Source organism: Uloborus diversus, chromosome 7, assembly GCF_026930045.1.
Source record: "Uloborus diversus isolate 005 chromosome 7, Udiv.v.3.1, whole genome shotgun sequence".
NCBI lineage: Eukaryota > Metazoa > Arthropoda > Arachnida > Araneae > Uloboridae > Uloborus > Uloborus diversus.
The window spans coordinates 102889231-102911717 of NC_072737.1; the positions used below are offsets into that span (position 1 = coordinate 102889231).

Sequence of the window (22487 nt, forward strand, 5' to 3'; positions counted from 1 at the left end):
CGGTAAATTTCGAATGATTCGCTACATTTTCGTCTCTATTCTGGCTTCATCTAGTCAATTCGTGACCAGCATATTATAAAACTTTTTTTTAAAATACATTCTCATTCTTCCCCATTTCCACCCCCAGGGCACGAAAAAAACTCTAAAAAACTTATGCTATATTTCAATGTAGGCTTGCTGAGGTGCTGAAATCCGAGGAAGAGATGTACCTGGACGAAATCTGCCGTGGCTCCCACGAGGATCCTGAAGAGAAGAAGGCGCGTATGCTCAGCAGGTACGTGGAGCTAAAAACTCAGAAAGAGTTGGAGAGGAAGAAGCTGGCAGAAGAAAAGAGAGAGCAACAATTCAGGTGAGAAGCAACTGCGGTTATTCAGGGTAATTTTTATCCACAATTTCGCCATTTTAAGAGCCACATTCATATTTCTGTAGCATTATTGTATACACTGACATAAAACGGAAGAAAAACTCTTGAAGTGTTATTCTAACCGGAGAACCACATAAATAGTGTAATAATTAAAAACATTTATATGAAAAAATAGCAATCAAAAGAGCATAGTAAAACATGTTTTTTGACGCATAAATCATTTGCCTTCGTCTCCCCGTCATAAAATATAAGAGCTAAAGTCCAGGAATATTTTGAGAAAGGTCGCCAAATTTCGTTAGTATGGGGATGTTCTTTAGGATGTATCGAAAAGACCTTTCATTGTAAATTCAAAATTTTGTTTTTTAATTAAGGAAATTTTTTTTTAATTTCAAGTTGACGGAGGAAAAAAATTGAAATTGAAAATTATTGTACAAAAAAAAAAAAAAAAATGCTCTTGTGCAATGTTTAAATCTTTCGCATAGTACTCAAAAATAAGGATTTTAAAAAGTTTACAGTTAAATTTTTCATTAAGGACAAATTAATTACATTGAGAGGAATAAAGAATGGTTTTGACTTTATTCCTGCTGTTTAAATGACCTCCTAAATTCAAATATGACTACCGTTTCCCCCATCACCCATCGCTTTTTGGAAGTGGCTTGTTTTTTCAGTTTTCGACAATTTATTTCCATTAGTTTGCATTGGAGGAAACAGAGTAACACAATACGTTAACCGTTAACATTCTTCTGGTGGGCTAAAGTGGTGAAAAGTACCAAAGGACATGGGGGCTCATACGAATGAGCCCTATACTCTGGTTCTATGCTGAAAAATAAGTGAAAACATTGTAAAACAAACCCCTAGAGAAAAAAAGTTCGGCTTTGATGATTTAAAAAATATTTTAGGGTGGGGGGGGGGGGGGAGTACCCCTATGAGTCTCACAAAACTTGCTCCAAATGTTCATGCTTTTGAACGCATTTTTAAGAAGTGGGTCGTTGTAGGGGGGACGGTGGTCATATTTGGCTTTAGGGGTTCATTTTCGCAAAAAGAAAGAAAATGCGTAAAAGAGTTACATCAGATGCATTTTAAATGTATTTTTTGCGACGTAGTGTTAGCCGTGTGCACAGCGTAGCCAATTTAAAATAAAAATTAAAAAACTTGCATTTTTATAAACTTTTGGCAGTAGAGTGCAGCAATATGGCCCTCCTGCAGTTTTTTTTTTTTTTTTTTTTTTGAAGTAAAATATCTTTAAAAATATGATTCAGTGTGAACTTTGCCCACATTGTTCGATGTAACCCTAAAAGACTAATGCTTGTTGAGTTCATAGAGCAAGGAGGACTGGCTATTAGTCGGCAGACTTCGAGGCTTTCGCACAACGCTATATCCATTAGAATCTGCTGCACTATTCCAGAATATTTTTCACGGCAAACATTAGCATGTCCCAATCTCAATCGATGCTGTTGGCACGCTTCTGCTTTCTGGGGGGAGAATGAAGAATGAAGCTTTACGAAAATTGAAGCTATGGCACTAAACTTCATTTGAGACCAACTGCGCATAATGAAGTGCATCCTCTATCTTTTCCTTGGCTGAGCCAGTTCAGCAACAGAGAAGTACATTAGCTGTAGCGCTTAAAAGAATTAATATTGTCTCATACCAAAACTATTGCAGAAGTCGCAACTGCTGCTGCGACTATAATAGGCATAGCTCTGGGGAAAGAAAACGAAGCATTCCTTTTAGTCTGAGGGACTTAACTGATGACGTAAGTATTCTTCATTTGTTTAGTTATTGCTTCTTTTCTCACCAGGAGAAACTGTAACGAACTGAGACAATTGGTGAGTCATAAGATCCATCATGAGACAGCAGAAGAAGGAAAGAAGTTGCTGTTGGAAAAAGAACAGGAAGCCCAGGCTAAGCAGGCGGAGGAGAGGATGTATGAAGAACTTTGGCAGAGGGATTGCGAGGCAAAGCAGCAGAAGGATGAGAAGGAAGAAGAGTACCGGAAGAAGATAAGGGTTAAGTATGCTGAGGAGGTTTCTGACCAGATACTGCAAAAGAAACTGGAAAAGCAGAAGAGAAGACAAGATGTAGAGACGGAAGCAGCTTTGATGGTAAGCCTGTTGTTTCCATGTAGCTGATGTACAAATTCGTAACCTGGTGAAAATTAATACGTTTAGGTACAATTTTCAAAGGAAATTTTAGGAGAAATCGCCGTTGTAGTGGATTCAGGTTTGCGTCAACCAAGAGACATCTTGAACAAAACCATTTGCTATTGTAGTTCTTCAGGATTGTGAGAGAGTTGTTTTGAATACAGCATTTCTGAATTGCTACGCATTAAACAAAGCCATTTTCTTACTTTCAACTATATACTGTACAACCACGGATTGTATGGAATTGGCATACGTCCAGTTAAGACAAGTCTATCTGAATGAGGGGGAAGAGGTAAAGCTTGATGCGCCTGTTCCGCTCATTCTACAGAGTCTGCTTAGTTTAAAGGCTAACATAGATCTGCAAAAGCTGACAACCCTAAAACTAATATATGCTTCCATTTCCGTCGTTGAACTGGATGTTTGCCTTTCCATACAATCTGTGGTCAGACAGTAGCTGTGAATTTTGTACTTTGATTGTAACCTGTTCAATTGATCATTTTGGCTAAACAGGTTGAAACATAAGGAGCCCCTACAAATCATTGAGTGACCAATGTCTGGAAGTGGGATCCTAAACAGTAGGGCATGATCGGAAGAAGTGCAAGACCGATCAATGCCCATGATGGGATCCTTGCTGCTCTACCGTCTACGTCTTCAGAAACCCAAAATTTCTCTGAAAAACTATGCCAAACTTAGAAGTCATCATCTTAGTGTATCTTTTGTTCAAAAGTGACTCAAAAAATAGATTTTGGAACTATAGATGAAATGATTCTCATTTATTAATGCAAAAAATAGTCATCGCAACATTGTGTGGCTTCTTTGCAGAAGCTTGACAGCACCCTCTTTTACACTATCTGCAAGTGGAGCTTATTCTTCTAATGGATGCTTTATAAGTATTATTATCTAGATAGAGTTTCTAAGTAACGCTGAATTTTATCTCGAAAACAAAGAGAAAAAAATAATTACAACGTAGAGAATACTTTTACACATGTCTGAAAAAAAAAATAATAATAAAAATCAGATATGCCCCTTTTCAACTAAAAGTGCTGTCGTACGCTATGTAAACGAGTCTACCAAAGGTTAATAAATGAATATTGATCCTTAGATTAAATCCTTTCCGTGGTTTGGGGTCAAAATGTCGCCACTGAAATGTCGCGGGACAAAATGTCGCGGCCAAAATGTCGCCGGTCCAAAATGTCGCCGGCCCAAAATGTCGCCAGTCCAAAATGTCGCAGGCCCAAAATGTCGCCAGTCCAAAATGTCGTCGAGCCAAAATGTCGTCGAGCCAAAATGTCGTCGGGCCAAAATGTCGCCTGCTCAAAATGTCGCCAGCCCAAAATGTCACTGGTTCTAAATGTCGCCAGTCTAGGAGGTCGCCGGTTCAAAATTCGCTCATTCAGTCGGTAAGAAAAATGTAACTGTACAACAATGCTGTTAAACATCAAATTTGCGAATAAATGGTAACTGCCTTAAATGAATGTCTCCGTTAAAAATGGGGCTGAGAGAAATGAGTTTCTTGATAAATTCTAAAATTCGTAACTCTTGGCTGTTTTTCAGCAAATAAATATAGAATATAAGCAAACGCACTATTCATTTTTTACGCTATCTTATTTCTTGTGACTCGCTATCTACCAACTGTAAAAAGTTCTGACGGCGTTCAGTTCTGACGTTCGCTACATTGTTTTGAACTTTTCTTGAAGAATAGTACGTGTGTATGTTTCCGATTTTTTTGCGGACATTCTGCCTAAAAATCAGTTGTAAGAATTGGAACGGTACCCGCAAGTACCATTATATGATTTAGGGCTGAGTGGTTTTTTGCGTCAATTCGTTCAAGATAGTGGAGCAACTGAACGTTTTCATCGATCTGCATGACTGACAGTTCTCAAAAAATGATGACCGGAATCAAATAAAATGTTAGGATGCAGCAGGTGGACAGATGTCGAGCCAATAACACCAGGGGGTGGAGCAATCGAGAATGCGTTTCCCTTTCTTTTTCATTATTTGTGACTGATATATTTCAAGAAATAATACAAGGATTCAAACAAAATTTGGTCTGCAGGTATACCTTAAATGGAAACTTGTTTATTTATTTTTGGTTTCCATCATCCCAAAAGGACGGCGCACAGAATAATTTTCCTCGTTTTATGTGACTGCTATATTTCAAGAAGTAATGCAAGGATTCTTAAAAAAAAGTTGGTATGCAAGTGAAACTAAACAAAAACAGGTTCCGTTCTAAGTTGATTTTTGTCATCGTTTGCGTAAGTCAGTGTAATTAAATACACGATGAAAAATAAACTAAGTTTAAATATATCACTCAAAAGAGAGAGAGAGAGAGAGGTTGAAAGAGAGAGAGGGAGAACTATTTTGTATATTAGTGCTACAGGGTCGGAGAGAAAATGGCTGACTCTTGCCCTGGGAGTTTTATATCCTTCGATTCCAACTCCTTCACCCCAAAATCAGATTGTCATCTTTTCTAACACTGTAAAAAAAATTCAGAAGCGCTGCTGGAAGATAATGAGCTACTAATGTGTCCAATATCTGCAAGAAACATATCTTGCAAATAACAGGCATGATTTTCGCTAAAACTCAGTAACCTTTCTGAAAATATACTGGCACCTTTCTGAAGAATTCAGTAATTCCCCCGATTAAAGCCATTAGTGTCTTTGGAATCCCCCCCACCCCTTTAGAGAAAATACTGAATCCAGATACTTATTCGCTCTTATTGGGAGCTTTGTCAATCTGGACGGGCCGTAATCGAGCTAAAGTCGATAAATTTATTAAATACGCTCAGTTAACCTTTAAACTTGTAGCTTTAAGTATTTGTCACATCAGTGAGTACTCTGCCCTTGTGCAACTTGTAACAATTCAGGAAACTTTTTGACAAAGATACTTGATTTTCTCAGGAAATGGATAAAAACCTGTGAAATCCCGAAATATTCCACGGAAATAATCAGTAATGTTTCGGAATTTTTTTACAGTGAGCTGCGCTAGCACTGGCACACCTGCGCCCTTTGAAGGAAAATGACCAAATCTGACTCTTGGAGTTTAAAATTTTTGACTCACGACTCCGACTCCGATGGTTTTACTTCAAACTCAGTTCTACTCTGACTTCGAGCGCGCAGCCTTTTTCTATAAAATTGTTCTTGTTCTACCAGGGGTTTTAAATTGTTGCTAGCATTCAGGAAAAAAAATACTTACTGCTAAAACTTTGTTTAAGGTTTCAAACTAAAATGATCCTAATATCAGGATTCTATATTTTCATTTCACGTACATTATTATTGTTTTTTCTTTATCACGTTTGTTGTAAATGACAAAAACAAAGGGTACCCAACATTAGATTCTTCTACTCTGCAAATGAAAATTCCTTTAAAAGCTTTGCATATATGCTGAAATCAATTACAAATACTTTATTTGTTAACAAATACCAGTCGAAAATGGCAAGATATGCAAATTTGAATTCGTTGTCTTTTTTTCCCATCACCAGTCAACAATGAAATCGCAACAAACGTGAAAAAGAATTAGACTTCATTTTAAAATGGGCTTAAAAAAGTTTATTATTCTAGCTCTATATATGGTTTGGTAGTTTAAAAGGAAAACTATATTAATGATAATAATCATCATATGAATAATAGCCAATGATCGAGTAACCCGTGTGTTTCAACAATGAAACTCGCGCCACGGCATGATATTTTGATATTATGTTTCGGTAATGTTTAACATTCAGGGAAAGGTCGAACTCGATTCGGCAACTTAACAGTTTTACTGGTAAGACTGTGTTATTTCAGGGGAATGAAGAAACGAAAAAATGGTCAACAATGAACGTTACCTACTGGAGTTTAGGGTTAATCTACTGGAGTTAGGTTAACCATTTCAACTATCAAAATATCACTGAAGAGGCAATGGTTTCGTTCAAATTTAAAAGCAAAATTTCACCCGTCAAACTTTGACGGACGACTTTCTAGTTAAACGAATAAATTGTTCTTAGAAGGAATCGATCTTTCGAGTAGCAAATTTTTGCTACATAAATTGTGAAAGAATGCTTATTTAGTTTTTAATATCCCTAGTAGTTAAAGTTCTACAGAAAAAGAATTTTACTAATTTAGCTTTTTTTTTTTTTTTTGATATCTTGCTCAATCGCCCTCTTTCTCTCTTGCCTGATCTTGAGACGATCTAAGGGAAATATTCAAATTTAATGTTTACTTAAGTACGCTAACTATGACTCGCGCAACTAATTAAAAAAATCATTTTAAAACAAATAGTTCCTGTTTCTGTTTAATTTTACTTCCATACCAATTTTTTTGTCTGAATCCTTACATTGCGTCTTGAAATATAGCAGTTATATTACACAGGAAAGAGAATTCCGTTGCACCATCCTCACGTATGGTTACACATGCAATAATGTAGAGAAAAACGTATGTTTTCCTGTATACTATATATTTTCTGGAATATGTCTGAAGTTTACGAATTAAGACACAAGACAATTTTTGAAAATTTTCAATGAACTTACTTTGAAAGCCAATTAGCATTATTTTGCAACTTTTATGCTGAAAAGCATCGATGTATATTTAAATTTTTCATATCACTTGAACGAGGGAATTTCGAGCCGGCGATATTTTGAACCGGGGACATTTTGACCCGGCGACATTTCGGACCGGCGATATTTTGTTCCGGCGGCATTTTGGCCCGCCGACATTTTGGGCTGGTGACATTGTGAACTGGCGACATTTTGGACTGGCGACATTTTGGACTGGCGACACTTCGGACCGGCGACATTTTGGCCCGGCGACATTTTGGACCGGCGACATTTTGGGCTGGCGACATTTTGTACCGACGACATTTTGGACTGGCGACATTTTGGACCGACGACATTTTGGCCGCGACATTTTGGCCCGCGACATTTTGGCCGCGACATTTTGGGCGTATACCCTTTCCGTCTGGGGCTTTAATCCTGCTTCACTCAGTTCACCGCTCAGTTGACCGCACTTGATTCGCTTACGCTTTATGGGCCTAGACGATTTATGACTTTTCTGTGTTAAACCGATGCAACTAGTAGCCTTAGATGATCTGTTCTTGAAATTCTCGAAAAATTCGAAACTTCATATGTCGCCCATTTTGACCGCAAGAGGCGCTGAACACAATCCTGTATATCCACCAATTAATGGCAATGTTTCAAAGTTTGTTTATTTTTGATTGGATAGGGATTGGATATTTTGATTGTAAGAATGAAAAACAGGAATTGCCTGCAACGCCCTCTTTGTTGCCATGAACTTCAGTGATTGTCAAGGCTTTTAAGAATAAAGTGCGGCCATGCTCAGTCCTATTCACTTAACTCCGTGTGAATCTGCCCTAACCCACTTGGTAACGAAAACTGTCATCCTCGTTCACTTGAAAAGTCTTGGAAAGAGATTTCAGAAAGCGATCTACCTCTCAGAAATCTCTCTCCCTCTCGGTCTCTTTCTGCAAAATCTCTTTCACAGACCTTCCAAGTGAATAGCTATTATAGTTTTTGTCACAAAGTTAACTAAGGGGCTCATTCAACTCGATTTTTTCCAATTCGATCGAACTCTATCTACCAGTAGCGCAGCTAGAAATTTCATTCCGGGTGGGGTAAAGGAAATTTCTGGACACACGATTGATAGACATAATTGATCATATTCGATTCGATCGAATTCTGCTAGAGTTGAATGGGCCCCTAAGGTGCTGATTCACGCGAAGTTCAGTGAAATCAGACGAGGTGAAAACACAGGCGCCCCGAACTTAAATTTTTAGGAGGACAGAAATTCTGTACCTCAGAGCCAGAGGAACGTAAGTCACATTATGATAATTTTACAGTAGAGAGGACACACTTTTTTCTGGCACATGCAAAAGGATGGGACGTGCGCTCTTTAAACCCTGGTAAAAAATTGAAAAATATTTTTTCAAGAATTACGTTCACATGGCTCGATGCGGAGTAGACTTCTACATACAATGCACTAATAAAAAGAAAATCGCAGTTTTTGGATTTTCGTTCTTCTGACTCTGAGGTACGAAATTCTCAATTTGCCGATTGGAACTCCACATTTTGCCGAATGATGAAAATTTGGCCGAATAAGAAAATTTTTTGCGACGTCACAGTGACCCTCCATCGGGGCTCCTGTATGTGAAACCAACTTAGGCTTTCGCAATTTAAAGCCAAAAAAAAAAAAAAATGTCTCCGCTCTTTCAGGAGGAACATTCCTATTCCTATTCCTATTCAGAGTCACAACTGACTACAACTGTATTTATGTCGAGGACTGCATACTAAGTGCTTTGCCTCCATAGGAGGAACATAAACGACTGCTCGAGCTGGAGGAACAATCACAGAAAGAGATGAAGAAGCGTAAGCAGGCGGAACTTAAGGTTGGTCTCGACTCGTGCGTCCGTTCCAAGTTGAAGAAGAAGTCCAAGGACGTCCAGGACGACTTACTTCAGGATCTTTTCTTTATGAAGCAGATCATGGAAGACCAGGCAGAAGCCGAAAAGAACGAAAAGAAAGTTAGTATTTTAAATATTCAAAATCTGCTATTGCAAGTAAAAATAAGAAAACAACCAATTCAAAGCCTGAAATAATGACCCTAGTTAGCAAAGATGTAAGCATTGATTTATTTTATTCTTCATATAGTCTTGCTCTGACATGCTGACTTCCGATCCCTTTAGACATAAACGGCTCCATTTGTCAAAATAAGGGTGATGAGAGCCGGTTTGCGCTGCGATAGCATTTATTGACGTTGTGTCATTCTAAGATTCAATCCAAACGAAAATGAATTCGTCAGAGGTCAAGTTCATACAATGTTTTAAAAAAGTAAAAATGTCGTATTATTATCTCCAGTTTCCACTACAACTGAGCATGGGTTAGAACTTATTAACAAGGAAAACAGTTGTCCCCCCCCCCCCCCCGTTTTCTACTAATGTTGTTAATATTGTTACAAATTTTGTAATTACTTTTATGCTTAATTTGTTGTAATCAGGCTGAATTTCGCGTTTGTTCCATTAATTTTCGTCCAAAATTATCTTAGTAACTTAAGCTGTAAATTGTTTTTTATAATGAATATACAGTCCCCCAACGTGGACTCGTAACAATAATTCTTACGTCTAATGTAGGAATGTAGCATGGCATGCCGTACTTGAAATATTTTCTCTCACATATTCATCCCAGGGCTTCCGAATACAAGGGCTAGCTCGTTCCTTTGATCTTTTCATCCGCCGCGAAGTGGACAGCGAGAGGAGAAAACTCGTTTTTGACGTCATCGGGTCCACTCCGCTGGACAATATCCACAGCGTATGCCGAAAGAACTGTAGTATGCCTTAGCTAAAATACAATTTAAGAATTTTTACTCTGTACAAGGGTTGTTTAAGAGTGGCAGTTGAAGGGGCAGAGGTCACTTCCAGACAAGGCTAAAAATCACTCATTATGAATAAGGATATGAATATTGTTTTCAAGGTTTAATTTTAATTTGGAAATGTCTCATAACATTTGACTAGGGGTTTCTTCAGAAATAAGCGCCTGCTCCTGCGCTAAATCTGTTGGCAGGTTATTTTTCCTTCATGTTATGCTAAAGTAGACATAAAAGTCATATTTTTTAGAATCGAAAATATTTGTGTGTAATTATATTTGAAAGTATTGAAAACGCCTTCACGTGCTGATGGCCTAGTTACTGAAAAAGTTCTGGAAACTTAAGCTTTCCTTCAAGATTTTCAAAGAGCTCAAAACACATCCAAAAAATTAGGAATACAACCTTCCTTTCTGTTTTTTAATGCTTTTTTTTTATGGAATACTAACTTTGAAGCTGCTTCAATAAATAATTGGGGGAAGAATTTTAAAAAGTTAAGGTAAAGAGCAAGACAAATTTCATAAAACGTGGTGTACGAAGTTATTTTTTAATGTAGGATTTGGTTCAACCCTGTCACAATGCAACTTAATATTATATATAATGATATTTAATTAGCTTAGTAATGGCACTGTGAGACCGTAATAAATTTCCTTTAACCGTAAAATTACAATTCATTTAGATGCAATGCATGAAATTACTTTGTAAATATTATTCAATAGATTTAACTTAATTTCTTGAACACTGTATCCCCATGCTTAAAATAATTAATAATTCGCATTGATGCGACAATGACTTAAAGATGGGAGAGGGGAGATGGAAAATGAGCACTATATCTTGATTATCTCAATCGTGTATCTATTTTTGTATAGGAGCTTTTTTTTTTTTTTTTTTGTGATCATTTAAAGCTTTCGAATCAGATACATTAGAGTTTTTATGATTGTACAAAAGCTAGGCCATTTAATTGTTCTTCTGTATTGAAAGACCAATTTCCTGACCCATATAAAAATGCTATTGAACTTTTTTTTCGAGTAAGAACATTTGGAAGAATTCGATATTTGAATGAAAAACTTTCTGGGGACAAAAGGTAAGCCGGCAAAAAAATTTTTTTTAATGGACTTTATCACAGAAAAAAACTTTGTAGAATATTCGGAAAGATTTCATTTATTACTGTAACGTAATGGTTTGTAGAATTCAGACGTGAAGAAATTTTTCAGTCTACAAATAAGTTAGCTTTATAAATTTGGTGATAATCATTGAAGATTTAAATTTGGTTTACGTTGCTAAATTTCAATATGTTATTTTTAAATTGAAATGATTAAAATGCTGATTAACAATTTCAGTAAACACCTATTAATCTAAACTTCGCTTTATAAATAAAGAACGCGTTAGCGTAATAACGTATTTTTGTAAGACTGTATTTTTATTTTTTTAACTTTTTCTAATGCAACTTTATATTTCATTCTCTTGAATTCAAAATACAATTTTTACTGTGTTCAAGTATTTTACTTATGAACATTGGTTCAATTTATAGGTTATTTTGCTTAATTCGTTTTAAACAATCTAGATGACATGGATCCTCTATTAGTCCAGGTTAATGAGGTTCTACTTCAGTTTTCAAAAACAACATTTGCTGAGATTCTTGGTCAGAGTTATAGTTACTTCGTAAAAAAAACTTCCTCTAAAAAACATCGGCAGTATTTAGATTCAAATAGGGTATCACGAAATTCCAATATGTTTTAGTTATTCCTGATATCTGTCTTATCTCTTTCATTTTCTTTGAGACAAGTTGGAAAAAACAATATTATAATTATTTTTTAAAGTCTAAACTGACAAAATTATGTACACACAAGAGGAAACTTGACAAGCACAGTAAATTATTTTCATTTCTTTATAAGCTCAATTTTATTGTGCGAAATTTCCGCTTTCTACCCCTTTAAAACACGCATAATGGGTAAAGAATATCCAAAACTACACAAGAGAAACTAAAAATTTGTATTGTAGATTTTAATTAGGTTTACTGTTTTTCGTATCGCTTATTAACTTGTCGATGGGACTCAAAGCATTTACCCTTGTATTTCATTCCTTTTTGAAGCTTAACCCTCAAGAAATAACATAAAAACGGGAAAAGAGTGAGGAATTACGCACGCACGCACAACACAAATGTCCCAGATCGAGTGTACCTAGTGACGTCACTGGCACTTTCCCCCTCGTTCCTACTTTCGAGGCGCTAAGACCTAGCCCTTCCTCTTCTATGGCTCTGTATTCATCCCTAACTCACATTCAATAAAAGTAAAATCTGTTTCTGTGAGTTGCATTCAAACTTTTACTCTTTCATGGAAAAGATAGACCGAAAGTAAACAAACAGGTTACCAGAAGGTTTGCCACTATGCCACTTTTAAGATTTTCTCCGGAATTAAAAAAAAAAAAAAATCAAAAAAATTAATTTGAATTTTGACATCTTGAATTCAAATTATGTTTTTCGCAATCACAAGTGTGTGTATGTAGGCGTGTGTGTTTGTGTATGGGGGTATGTGTGTTTGTGTGTAGAGGTAAGTGTATGTGTGTGTAGGCATGTGTGTTTGTCTGTGTGCTGGCATAAGTGTGTGGGTAGTTGTGTATATGAATGTGTGTATGTGTGTGTGGGGGGGAGGTATGTGTATGTGTGTGTAGGCATATGTGTTTGTGTCAGTGTGTAGGCATGAATGTGTGAGTAGTTGTGTGTATGTGTGTGTATGTGTGTGTGCGTGCGTGTGTGTGTAGCTGCGTATGTATGCGCGTGTGTGTAGGACATGGATGCAACCTGGAGACGGCTTTCGCTATAGGAGCAGCATCGTGAGGAGCCGGTCGACGGTGACAGGGTGCGGAGGGTGGCGGTGGGAAAATAAAAAGATAGGACATCAAAACAGTCAAATGAGAACAATAAGCAATCGTGATTGCTCAAAAAAAAGTCAAAAAAAAGTCAATAATATTCGCAATCGTCGTCTGCTTGGCACCAACTTGTTCTTGTGCAATCCAAATACGTCGTGATTGATATCGTCAAATGGTGCATTTTTTTTACACGTAGGTTATCTTTCCCGTCAACGTAGTCCTGTTTTCTCGAGTGCTGACCTTTGACTATAGTTAAAGCAACTCGAATAAATATATACTTTTCGATTATTTAGCCAACAATTGTCTAACATTTGTGCGTAAACTAAGGGAAGCAACAAAAACATTTGAGGCGGTGGGAAGCAAAGAGATTTAAGTGGTAAAATTGAGAATTTGTAGATAACCAGTACAAATAGTAGGGGAACCTAATAGTGGTAAAATTGAGAATTTGTAGATAACCAGTACAAATAGTAGGGGAACCTCTCTTCTGCCTTAAGGTCATAGATAGTACTAGTAGTCCTGGTAGGGGCTGCTGTACAGCATGATTTAAAATAAATAAAAATCAATGAGAACCTACCCAGGACGTTATCTTTAAACGCGTTTTACTCAAAACTTGAAAATGTCCACTGACATCCCTTTGCTTCTCAATGCCGCATTTAGTTTAAATTGTGGGAAACCACTTTGAGAAAGCTAGTTCTAACTCATTTACTGACCTCACCAGAGCATTTAGAGGCGTCGAAGCATCAGTTAGCGATTTTGAATTATAAATTTACTCTTTGACACGAAATAATATTTCCCACAGAAGGCCCTCCTGCACGAACAGCAGCAATTCTTGAAGTACCTGCAAGACCAAGTGGCAAAGGAAGCCGCGTTCGAGAAGGAGGTAGACAAGATGTACCAGGAAGAACTGGACAAGATGTGGGAGCGGAAAGATCGCGAATGGAAGGAGGAAAAAGCCAGGAGGAGGCAGAAGGAGCAAGATGTCATTGATGAAGTCAAGGCACAGATCGAGGCACACAGTAAGTAAATGAAAATGAGTAACAATATGTTAAACGAATAGGTATCTAGTGGAAGGGAGTATGCTACAGTTTTAAAACTTTACACAGTAGAAGCAAAAAACGAAAAGCATCTGTTTAACTCCGAAGGATAAATATAATATTCAAGAATAGTCTTGAATATTATATTTATCCTTCTTCTTCTGAGGCTTTTGAACGGCTGGACCGATTTTGATCAAATTTTTTGTGTGTAATTAAGTTGTGGCAAGCATGGTTTTGAAGCGCGATGGATTGAATTGGAAACGTTTTTGTTAATTAATTAATTAATTAAAACATTGGATGGCTATATCTCCCAAATGATTAATATTTATTTTAATCTATTGTTGAGCGAGAACTGAAATAAATATTTAACCCGTTGCCAAAGGACAATAAGAAAGCCAGTTCTGCTTTTTGTAATGAAATTTCCTACTGTGATACGTCAATTGAGAATAGATAAAACGTAGAGAGCGAGAGAGTGAAGCCTTTATTTCTTAAAAACAACGAGTTTAGGTCCAGAGATATATTTTAAAGTAAAGTTCACGCAAAACGTGTGTTCTATCGTCGTAGTTGAACCATGTGACCGGATCGGTGTTTTAGGTTTTAATAACACAAATGATCAAAAAGTACCGTCCCCAGCAACATTTGTTTCTCGGCTCAAATCCATCTGAGTTTTGGCAACCAATGTCAAGAATACTTTAATAATAAATTGATTAGTTTGATAATCCTTAAAGGAAAAGATGATGGAATTTAAAGAAGAAACAAATTTTATTTTCGTCCATATAAATTACAACAGGGTAGTTCTGTACACAAAAGATCAGTGCAGTGGAAAATCTTTATCTTTGGTGGAAAAAACAAATTATGCAATATTTGAAGTTTTAAAAGTTTTCGTTTAAAAGATCGGACCGCTAATCGGTCGGAGTTAGCTTCGCTCACTGATCCGCTGGATTACAGTAATGTGGTGGCTTGGCGACTTTGGCTTTAAAAAATAGAGTTGCGTGATCATTTGTTAACATTTTTAAGCTACTGTTGATGTAATTTATTGTATTTTTTGTTTATTTGGCGAAATATTTCGAATTGCAAAGAATTGTTTTTCGTTTTTAAAGAATGTTTTGTCACTTTGACTAAAGAACGTCTTTATTTTACATCGGGGGAGAGTGATTTTCGTTTATTCAGAGAACTGTTTCTACCTTTGCCATTTTTTCAAACGATATCCTTTCGAATGCTTTACTCTTTTTCATATGGGGGATATTGCAGCGGGATTTTCCGTTTGTTCTAGATGGGTAGTTAGTTTTTTACACTTAATATCTGAGGACGCTTCTTATCCATTGATTATGGCTGAAGGAACAAACCATCAAGTACAAGAGAAAAAATAGTAAATAAAACAACTGCCCAGTGTGCATTAGATAAATCAAGTTGTAATAAATGTACGCATTCTGACACAAAGGAGCTTAAAACATATTCTTTTTACTTATTTCTTTCAACAAAACGGTTCAAACACTTGATAGTATTGAACTTTTTTAACTTTTCAATTTACAAAGTTTGAACAGAACAACGTCTGTCGGGTCCTCTAGTCTTAATATATAAAAATCTTTTGTGCGAACGTTTGTCACCATAAGGCTTTTAAACGACTGGACCGATTTTGATCAAATTTTTTGTGTGTAATTAAGTTGTGGCAAGCATGGTTTCGAAGTGCGATGGATCGAATCGGAACGAGACCTTTGAGATAGGAAGGCCACCCAACTAGCAAATGACGTCATCGTTTGTCGATCCACAATGATATTGGGAAGTGAGCACTTCGATTAATATTTTGGTTAAATAAAACTATTTGGTTTATTTATTATTGTCTTCTGTTATTTTAGTAGCATTACAAGTTCTACTTTTTCATTTGAAAACATAAAAAAGAACCGATTATTATACATTAAAAAATACACTGAGCTTAATTCATAGTATTTTACATAAAAACATTTATAAGTCTTACAAAGTATTCAAATAACTAAACACGATTTTATTTTACAATCATGTTAAAACAAAGAGATAAATAAACACAGTTTTATTTTTCATTATAAATTGTTTTTTAACTAATCACCATTTAACTACTCGTATATTGTATTGAAACATTAAGTCCTAAGAAGTATTCAAATAAATAAATGAACTTTCATTTTACAATTATATCAAAACAAAAAATAATATTACTATTGTATTTGAGTAAGAATTAAATGAAATTTTAAAAAATACATAAACATTTTTACTTAAGTAAACGGGAAACATGACTGCAATATGTTTCAAAGACATAACATCAAATTAAAGTACATAATACCAGATTATTAATGTTAACTTAGCTGAGCAAATTTATGCTTTTAAAAAGACGTGAATGCTTGGGTGCCATCCCCCAAAGTAGACGGTGCCCTACCCCCTTCAATTATGAAAACTTCAAAAAAAAAAAAAAAAAAAAAAAAACCCAAAACATCTCCATCTCCTTTAAAATTTCAAGGGCACAGTTATTTATAACCATAGCCGTTGAAAAGCTATCATTACTATGAGACTATGATTCCGACCCCCCCCCCCCTTCGGTGGGCACTCTCGAAAAATTACACAGGAATTCAACTTGAAAAACGTTAATTAAAGAATGAATAATAAAACATCATGAATACTGTATGTTGTACATCAAAAAAAATGTATTCAATATCTAAACAGCCTTTTTATTTTTTGGAATTCGGCTACTTTTCCATTTTTAGCTTTTTCTGCTGCTAATGATTCATGTGGGGGGGGGGGGGGGCTTTAATAGTTCATCATTTTAGGCTTTTGAAAAATTATTTTAAAAAGCATTTATTGATGGCAAAGTAATCTTTTTCAAAAACTTTTCATAGAATGACCATTTTAGCAACTTTCTTTAATACTTAAAACCTCATATATGTTAAATTTAGATCAAAATTTTGCTGAGTATGCTCTTTTAGGAAATCAATGTGACAGTTTTGTGACAGGGGGAAGGGAGGGGATAACAAGAAGTGTGACATCACGCGTTGTTTATAACAATATGCTCATGTTGAACAGCGTTACATGTAACAAGGAGGAGAGGGGGGGGGGGAATTTGTTCAAAAGTTTGCAACATACTTTATAGACAGCCCCTTAATTCAATTTATGTTAGTTTCAGAGTTCCTGAAAGCTTATTAACAGAAAACCCAAGGAGTTCAAAAAATATGTAGTTCAAGACATTTTGCCCTTTTTAAGCATAAACAAACAAGCATAGAGCATTTGGAAAAAACACGTTGTGTATCCACTGCTCAAAATTAATCTTTCGCAAGCCCAGAAATTATGAATACCGTTAACTTAACCACAAAGTGTGCATAAATATCATAAAACTTAAAGACAACAGTGAAATAAAAAACATATATATATTTTTTTAATTTACGCACAGAATTAGCTTGTTTGAATAACATTGCAGGGGCGTAGTTGGGGGGAAATGTTTGAGTATCGAACCCACGACCTCCGGCGTTCAAATCTAATCTTCTATCTCAGAACTACGGAAGCCCATCAAGGAATGCTTTTTGATCAAAATAACACATGCTAGCGTATGAAACAATTTAATCGAAACCGAAAATATACGATAATTCAGTTAAAAGCCTGTTTCAATAAACTTGTTTACATAAAAACTGAATATCAACACCAAGTTATGTTGCTTCTGATAGCAACAAGTATATTTGCAGAAAATTTTGACATATGTATATTGTCAGCTTGGAAAATCCATTTCGAATAAATGCGTGTACAAAGTTGAAAAAATAAAGAAATAAAAAGTTGCAAGTTAACCGTTTCAAATATTAAAGCAGTATACTGAAATTACAAATTACAGACAAAGATATCAGAAAGGAAATTGACAATTGTTTGTGTAATGGAGGAAAACTTAAGTAATCTTAACTGCATAAAATGTAAATTTGTTTATCTGAGAAAAGTACTTACCTCCGAACTTTAAAATTTATTCCATGAGGCGTCCAGCTTTTTTCTTCACATGCAGGTTGTTCGGAAGCGGAAATCGCTGACTCACTTTCCTCAGCAGATACTTAAGACTTATATTATATATATATGTGTTAATTGCTTCTACATTCCGGTACGTGGAAAGGAAGAGATAAATCCAACAGAATTGTATTCAAAAATGTGCATCCGAAATTACATATTTCCTATTTCATCTATATCAACCAGAGCAAGAACACTACTAGTTACTGGTAAGCTGCACTGCTTTCAAAGTTTCGCGCCAAGTTCATAGATTGACGACTGGTGGCGTAACGAAGCGGGGGGGGGGGGAGGGGAGTTGTCTGGCCTGTTATCACGTGGGTCTCGATCGGAAACGTTTTTGTTAATTAATTAATTTAAACGGTGGATGATTATATATCCCAAATGATTAATATTTATTTTAACCTATTGTTGAGCGAGAACTGAAATAAATATTTAACCCGTTGCCAAGGGACAATAAGAAAGCCAGCTCTGCTTTTCGTAATGAAATTTCCTACTGTAATAATGAGAGAGAGAGTGAAGCCTTCATTTCTTGAAAGCAACGATGTTAGGTCCAGTGATATATTTTGAAGTAAAGTACTGGAAGATTCACGCAAAACGTGTGTTTTGTCGTCATAGTTGAAGCATGTGACCGATCGGTGCCTCAGGTTTTCCTAGAGCCGCTATATTGACAGGCTGACGCATCAGCTTAAGTTTAGCCATTTTGGATCGGATTTTTCATTGTTGCTCTGCTAGGGTTACCACAGCAAAGTTTCGGGTTTCGCCAAATTTGCGAAAAATAATACTATTTAATAAACAAATCACGTGCCATAATAATCGCTGGCAGTAAATAATCACCAAACGCGATTACTCGCCAGAAAAGACAACCACTGAAACACGCGCTCCGATCCAAAAAGGCTGATGATGCGCCGGCTCGTATATATAGGGGCCTTAGGTTTTCCTAACCAAATGATCGAAAAGTACTTAACAACATTTGTTTCTCGGTTCATATCCATCTGAGTTTTGGCACCAATGGCAAGAATACTTTAAGGATTATCAAACTAATCAGTACATTATTAAAGGAAAAGATGGTGGAATTTGAAGACGAAATAAATTTTATTTTAGTGCAGATAAATTACAACAGGGTAGTTCTGTAAAAGATCAGTGCAGTGGAAGATTTTTATCTTTGGCGGAAAGAACAAATTAGGCGAATATTTGAACATTTCGTTCAAAAAATGGGACCGCTAATCGGTCAGAGTTCACTTCGTTCACTGATCGGCTGGATTACAGGAATGTGATGGCTTGGCGACATTGGTCACATGACAATACAGTTGCGTGATTATTTGTTTACTACTGTTAATGTAGTTTATTGTATTTTTTATTTATTCGGTGAAATATTTTAAATTGCAATGAATTGTTTTTTGGTTTTTAAAGAGAGTTTAGTCATTTTAGTTGCAGAACATGTTTATTTTACATCGGAAGGGTGGGGGGGAGGGGTGATTTTCGCTTATTCAGGGAACTGTTTTTACATTTATCATTCTTTTAAACTATACCCATTGGATTGTTTTATTCTTTTTCATTTGGGGGACGTTTCAGCGGGATTTCCCGTTTTTTCTAGATGGGTAGTTAGTTTTTTATGCTTAATATCTGAGGATTATTTTTATCCTTTGAGTATGTCTGAAGGAACAAACCGTACAATCTATGAAAATCTTTCAAGTACGCGAGAAAAAATAGTTGATAAAAAAACTGATCAGTGGGCATTAGGTAAATCAAGTTGTAACAATTATACGCATTCTGACACCAAGCAGCTTAAAATATTTTCTATTTACTTATTTTTTTCAACAAAACGGTTCAAATACTAAGTGGTTTATTGAAATTTTTCTACTTTTTAATTTTCAAAGTTTGAACTGAACAACGTCTGTCGGGTCCTCTAGTTTATTTATTTTTTTTAAATAAAATTGATTGATATTATAGTTTTTTACTGCTTTCTGATGTTTCATTCTTCTAAGCTGAATTTACTCCCCCAAAACTTTTCAAGGAAAGTTTTTACGCATTGAAAAAAAAAAAAAATCCTAAAAATATATCTACCTCCCAGTATGAATGCGTCTTTCTTCCACTCCAGCTATTCACTGCCATCGTGATTACTGAGCTTTAAGACACAGAAACCCATCATAAATGAACTTACCACATCACATTTAACCTTCTTGCATGTAAAAATGCATTTCAAAATGTTGTAACGTATGCCTTTCCATTTCTTCTTCTAGATAACCATTCGAGTGTTCTACTTTAAGACATTGTTTGGAGTCGGTAAAATTTATAGTTCTTTCACAGAATTTGCAATTTGAAAATGGCCATTTTACAAAATGTTTCATAACTTCCATAAAATAATATTATCCCCTTATATATAATAGCCGATGATCGAGTAACGTGCGTGTTTCAACAATGAAACTCGCGCCACGGCATGATAATTTTATAATATGTTTTGGTTATGTTTGTCATGCAGGGAAAGGCTTTATTGTGACAAGGCTGAACTCGATCCGGTAACTTAACTGTTTTATTAGTAAGACTATTTCATTTCAGGGGAATGAAGAAACGAAAAAATGGTCAACAATGAACGCTACCTACTGGAGTTTAGGAATAATCCACTGGAATTAGGGTTACAATTTCTACAATTTCAACTATGAAAATATCACCAAACAGGCAATGGCTTTGTTCAAATGTAGAAGCAATTTTCACCCTTGACGGGCGACTTTCTAGTCTTTTTATATTACAAAATTCTAATGATAACGTCGCAGCAAAAATTGAAATCGTTGAAACGTCATGACGTCGAGAAGTCGCAAGTAAAAATACGCAAAAGTGCGGTAAAAATACTCTTTAGCTAATATTTTCTTATGAACTATGTAACTGTTTGTCCATTAAATAGTAGACACTTTCTTCACTTTCCTCTTAGATGTCCCATCACACTAATCAAGTTTAAGAAAAACAATTACTTTATGTCTTTGGTACAATTTTACTGGAAACTTGTTAAAGGAGTTTATGAGGGGAAAAAACAAGCTGATTCACACAAAATATTCTCAAATAAGGCCCCTTCTATGCATGAATTTCGTTTATGAATGTCAGACACGTGACAATTAAAGAACCTTAGAAAGCAAGCATGATGGTTCAAGAACAAGAGTAGAGCCCTAGATCAAGATGACTGAATTAGAGAGCAACGCAGTGAAGACGTGTGCAAACCAAATGGAGAGTGAGAAGGGAACGAATCTGAAGGAAATCATGTCTCTCTCTCTCTCTCTCTTGAACTTAGAGCAGGAATTAGTAAATGGAGGGAGCCAGTCCAATCATTGGCTTAGCAAAAGCTTAGGCCCAAGACCCCAAGTCATGTGACTCAACGACGACGAATGGTTGAAAAGTTTTACGTGAGACTAACGAAAGAGACCCGATTTCTTCCAATGTTTCGCATTATAATCTGACACGTGACTTGGGGTCTTTCTTTTACGAAGGAAAGTCTTCACTTCCTCCATTTTATCTCTTCTGATTGCGCTTGAAGCACTGTGTTGTACCAATGCTGTAAGGATAAATTTTGGGACTGCAGGGCAGGCCTTGTTTAAAAAGAGAGCACATGAGCGTAGACACGGAGGCAAAAGCTATTTAGAAAAGAAAAATCTTATATCAAATATGTATGTTAAAAACTTACTGAGTTTGGTTACATATCCTGAGCTTAGGCCTCTGTTAATACAGAACAGTAGTGCTCATTCTTTTTCTGCCCAAGGGAGGCACCTCATATTAAAATCCTTCTCGCGGAGACAAACAACATAAAATAACTAAATATTTCATTCTTTTCTGAATAACATAGGAAAACTAAAGCAAATTACGGACCAATAATTGTTGTTATCATTACTTGATGCTTTTTTTTAATGCATGCTTTAATGAAACTAATTTATGAATATTTGGCACCAAATTTGAGGCAGTGTCACTAATCATGCTTTTCGATCATTTTGTGTATCATTAAACTAAATAACGGGCCACACGAATTGACTTCTCGGGCCGTAAGTTGGTCAAGAAATAAGACCTTAGCTGCATAGGTCCTTCTTGAGTGCGATGAAATTAAGTTACGAGAAAAGTAAACATTGCTTCGCATGAGTTTCTTTCTATGCATTGAAAAAAGTGTACTTTGTAAACTCTTATCTCTTATGATGGACGACTATTATTAAACACTTGTGCCCTAAATATGTTGCTCATCATCATTGTGCAAATGATTGTAGTTATCTGCAATGGGGTTGTTTCCTTCAGTCAAAAATACTACTTTTATCAGTCACTGAAATAGGTAGGATAAGCAAAAATAAATAAATAAATAAAATGGAGCCAGAAAAAACTTTTATTTTCCCAACAGTTATTTTTTACTTATTTTTTTTAAACGTTCGATTTTGCAAATAAGGCGTGGTCTTTATGACGTCACAAGTGATGTTCTTTGGCGAGCTAAGTGTTTATGATTTGCTGTCAACCGCATTGCCAGGACGTGATATTTTGGACTGTGCGCTAATGGCATCAGTGAATGTCATTTCATCACTTGTGATGTCATGTGCAGAAGCGTAAAAAATGAACTTCAATCTGCGCACCGATTAAAATAATTGTTAAAAAATGTTAAACTTAGTCAAAATATTTGAAAAATGGTTAGATCCTCTATTTTTAAGCATGCTCTTTCAGAAAAAGAAATACTTTTAAAATTTCGCAACCCGATTGCATTGCATTTTGT

At 35.8% G+C, this 22487-nt stretch overlaps 1 protein-coding gene across 1 annotated transcript in view; it reads left to right on the plus strand.

Moving 5' to 3' along the window:
• The window catches only part of LOC129226820 (cilia- and flagella-associated protein 53-like), a 37303-nt gene that overhangs the window by 11115 nt on the left and 3701 nt on the right, over nucleotides 1-22487 (plus strand). Inside the window, exons 3-6 of the mRNA XM_054861448.1 lie at nucleotides 173-349; nucleotides 2163-2466; nucleotides 8803-9015; nucleotides 13519-13735. Coding sequence (XP_054717423.1) covers nucleotides 173-349; nucleotides 2163-2466; nucleotides 8803-9015; nucleotides 13519-13735 — 911 coding nt within the window. The remainder of the gene's footprint in view (nucleotides 1-172; nucleotides 350-2162; nucleotides 2467-8802; nucleotides 9016-13518; nucleotides 13736-22487) is intronic.